Raw genomic sequence first — 2,914 nt, forward strand, 5'->3', positions numbered from 1 at the left:
TAACACATGGTGCCATTACAATTCTATTATACCTGGAAGAAATTAAAAGTGGACTGATATTTTAAAACATATACAAATGTAATAGAGCACAGTTCTAAATAGAAAACAAAATACAATGAAATATTGAAAGAAAATCTAAGGGTATATATGTATGATCCAGGAACAAAGGAGATCATAACTGAGACTAAATTCAGTAGCTATAAGGCAAGTAAGAGCTGTATTTAATGATATAACAATTACAAACTTGGGTATAGTCAAAGAAATCATAAACAAAATAACAGATAATTGATTTAAAAATATAACAAATGACAAAAACTTAACATCTACAATATAAAAAGAGCTCTTATAAATGACAAGAAAAAGCACAGTAAGAAATAGGAAAATACACGGAAAAGTAATTCACAGAAGAGCAAATCCAAACTGCAAGAAAATATGTTCAAATTTTTTGATAGTCAGACAATGAAAATTAGAGTAACAATGAACTATAACTTTTCACTGACTACACTGGCAACAATTTTAAAAGTGTTAACATTTATTCTTGTGGAAATATGTCTATTGTAGCCTTTGTGGAAACGCAATCAGAAAAAACTACCCAAATTAAAAATATATGTACTTTGACCCAGTAATCTCATTTTAAGTGTTGATGCCATGAAAGAAAAAATTAATACAAAAGGATGTGTGTGTAAAGATATTTGTAGCATTGTTTGTAGGGCTCCCAAAACTAGAAACCAGGTAAATGCTTATTAACAGGGAAGTTAGTAAATAAATTATGGTCTATCCACATTGTGAATCAGGCAACTATTACAAAGAATAAATTAGAGCACCTCTCCGGACAGCTTTCTGTACCTTTTGTACATATTTTCATTCTGTGGCATATTTCAGTAGAGAAATTTGGAAGTACAAATCTCTCTATATCCTGACTAACCTCTCTTTAAATCCAAAGGTGCTTTTGTCTACCTTTTCCTTTCTTGTTTAGATACTAAAGCCCAAACTAAATTTGAGGTACATGATTAAATGATACCAAAGATTTATGCAGGGAACATTTCTGATTCTGGCTCTTTGTCATACTTGTACTGTGTAAACTCTAAGTAACTCTGTACAATGGCAAGGTGATCTTTAGTTTCTGACATTTCTGCAAGGACTTTCTTTCCAACTTACTAATTATGTCTGTCTCCCTCTCATACTCTTCAGTTAACCTCAGGGTCAGCCTTGTGCATGAAGTTGATGGATGGAGGAAATCGCTCGGTGGTGTCTGAATTTTTGCTGCAGGGACTCACCAGTTCTTGGGAGATCCAGATTCTTCTTTTTCTCTTTTTCACAGTATTTTATATAGCGAGTATGTTGGGAAACCTCCTCATTGTGCTCACAATTCTGTCAGACCACCATTTACATTCCCCCATGTACTTTTTGTTGGCAAATCTCTCCTTCATTGACACAGGTGTTTCCAGCATTGCAACCCCAAAGATGATTTCTGACCTTTTCAGAAGACACAAAGTCATCTCCTTGAGAGGCTGCATCACTCAAATGTTCTTTATTCACACTGTTGGGGGTGCAGAGATGGTGCTGCTCATAGTCATGGCCTATGACCGGTACTTGGCCATCTGCAAGCCCCTCCACTACCTGACCATCATGAGCCTAAGAGTGTGCACTTCTCTTCTGGCTGTTGCTTGGACCATTGGACTCATCCACTCTGTGGCCCAGCTGGCTTTTGTTGTCAACTTACCCTTTTGTGGCCCCAATGAAATGGATAGCTTTTACTGTGATTTTCCTCGGTTCATCAAACTTGCATGTACAGACACGTACAGATTGGAGTTTCTGGTCACTGCCAACAGTGGTTTCATCTCCATGGGCACCTTCTTGATCCTAATTGTGTCTTATATCTTCATCCTGTTCACGGTTCGCAAACACTCTTCAGGTGGTTCATCCAAGGCCCTTTCTACCCTCTCAGCTCACATCACTGTGGTAGTTTTCTTCTTTGGCCCTTGCATTATTGTCTATGTGTGGCCATTCCCTACCTTACCCATAGATAAATTTTTAGCCATCTTTGATGCTCTTATCACTCCTTTTATGAATCCCATTATCTATACACTTAGAAACAAGGAGATGAAGATGGCAATGAGGAGACTGTTTGGTAAGGTTTTAAGTTTGAAGAAGAGTTTTTTCATGCACAGTCCAAGAAATTCAGATTGATCTTGACTATTCTTGGAAATTGTCCTCTTTTAATTACACTTTTCATATATATTTTCAGTGCATTTAATGATATTGTTTGGGCTTCCCTGGTGGCTCAGTGGTAAAGAATCTGCCTGTAAGCAGGAGATAACAGGTTTGATCCCTGGGTCGGGAAGACTTTTCATAAATCTTTTCAGTGTATTTAAGATTTTCAGTATCCACTGTGAAACCTCTCCTCAGGGATTCTGTTCTGAGCTCATCAGTTTTTCATAGGGATACTTACTCTAAAGAATCTGATAATATTAGGGAGTAGAAAATTCAGTGGGCTTCTCCGGTAGCTCAGCGATAAAGAATCTACCTGCAATGAAGGAGATGCAGGTTCAATCTCTGAGTTGGGAATATCTACTAGGAGGAGGGCATGGCAACCCACGGACAGAGGAGCCTAGTGGGCTACAGACCGTAGGGCTGCAAAGAGTCGGACACGACTAAAGTAACTGAACACACATGCACAGTAAATTCAGCACTGAAATATAATGTCCTTATTAGTTTTTATTATAGATGTTGGTAGAGGCTCATGTCTCATATAATGGGCACGTTTTCTATTAAAACAAAATGTTGGATACTCTTCTCTTTGGTAGCAATTCTCAAATATGGAGCTCTTCTGGTATACATATATACTGTTATTCAAGCTCTTTGTGTTTCTCAGTGTCTATATACCCAGAAGAAAAAACAAAACAAAAAAAGA

At 37.3% G+C, this 2,914-nt stretch overlaps 1 protein-coding gene across 1 annotated transcript; it reads left to right on the plus strand.

Moving 5' to 3' along the window:
• The first annotated feature begins 1,224 nt into the window (after window positions 1-1,224).
• On the plus strand, window positions 1,225-2,190 carry LOC133066851 (olfactory receptor 4F3/4F16/4F29-like). The gene has a single exon (XM_061158249.1). The coding sequence runs from the start codon at window positions 1,225-1,227 to the stop codon at window positions 2,188-2,190; it is 966 nt and encodes a 321-aa protein (XP_061014232.1).
• Window positions 2,191-2,914: the final 724 nt, after the last annotated feature.

The sequence above is a fragment of the Dama dama genome, chromosome 12 (genome assembly GCF_033118175.1).
Source record: "Dama dama isolate Ldn47 chromosome 12, ASM3311817v1, whole genome shotgun sequence".
Taxonomy (NCBI): domain Eukaryota; kingdom Metazoa; phylum Chordata; class Mammalia; order Artiodactyla; family Cervidae; genus Dama; species Dama dama.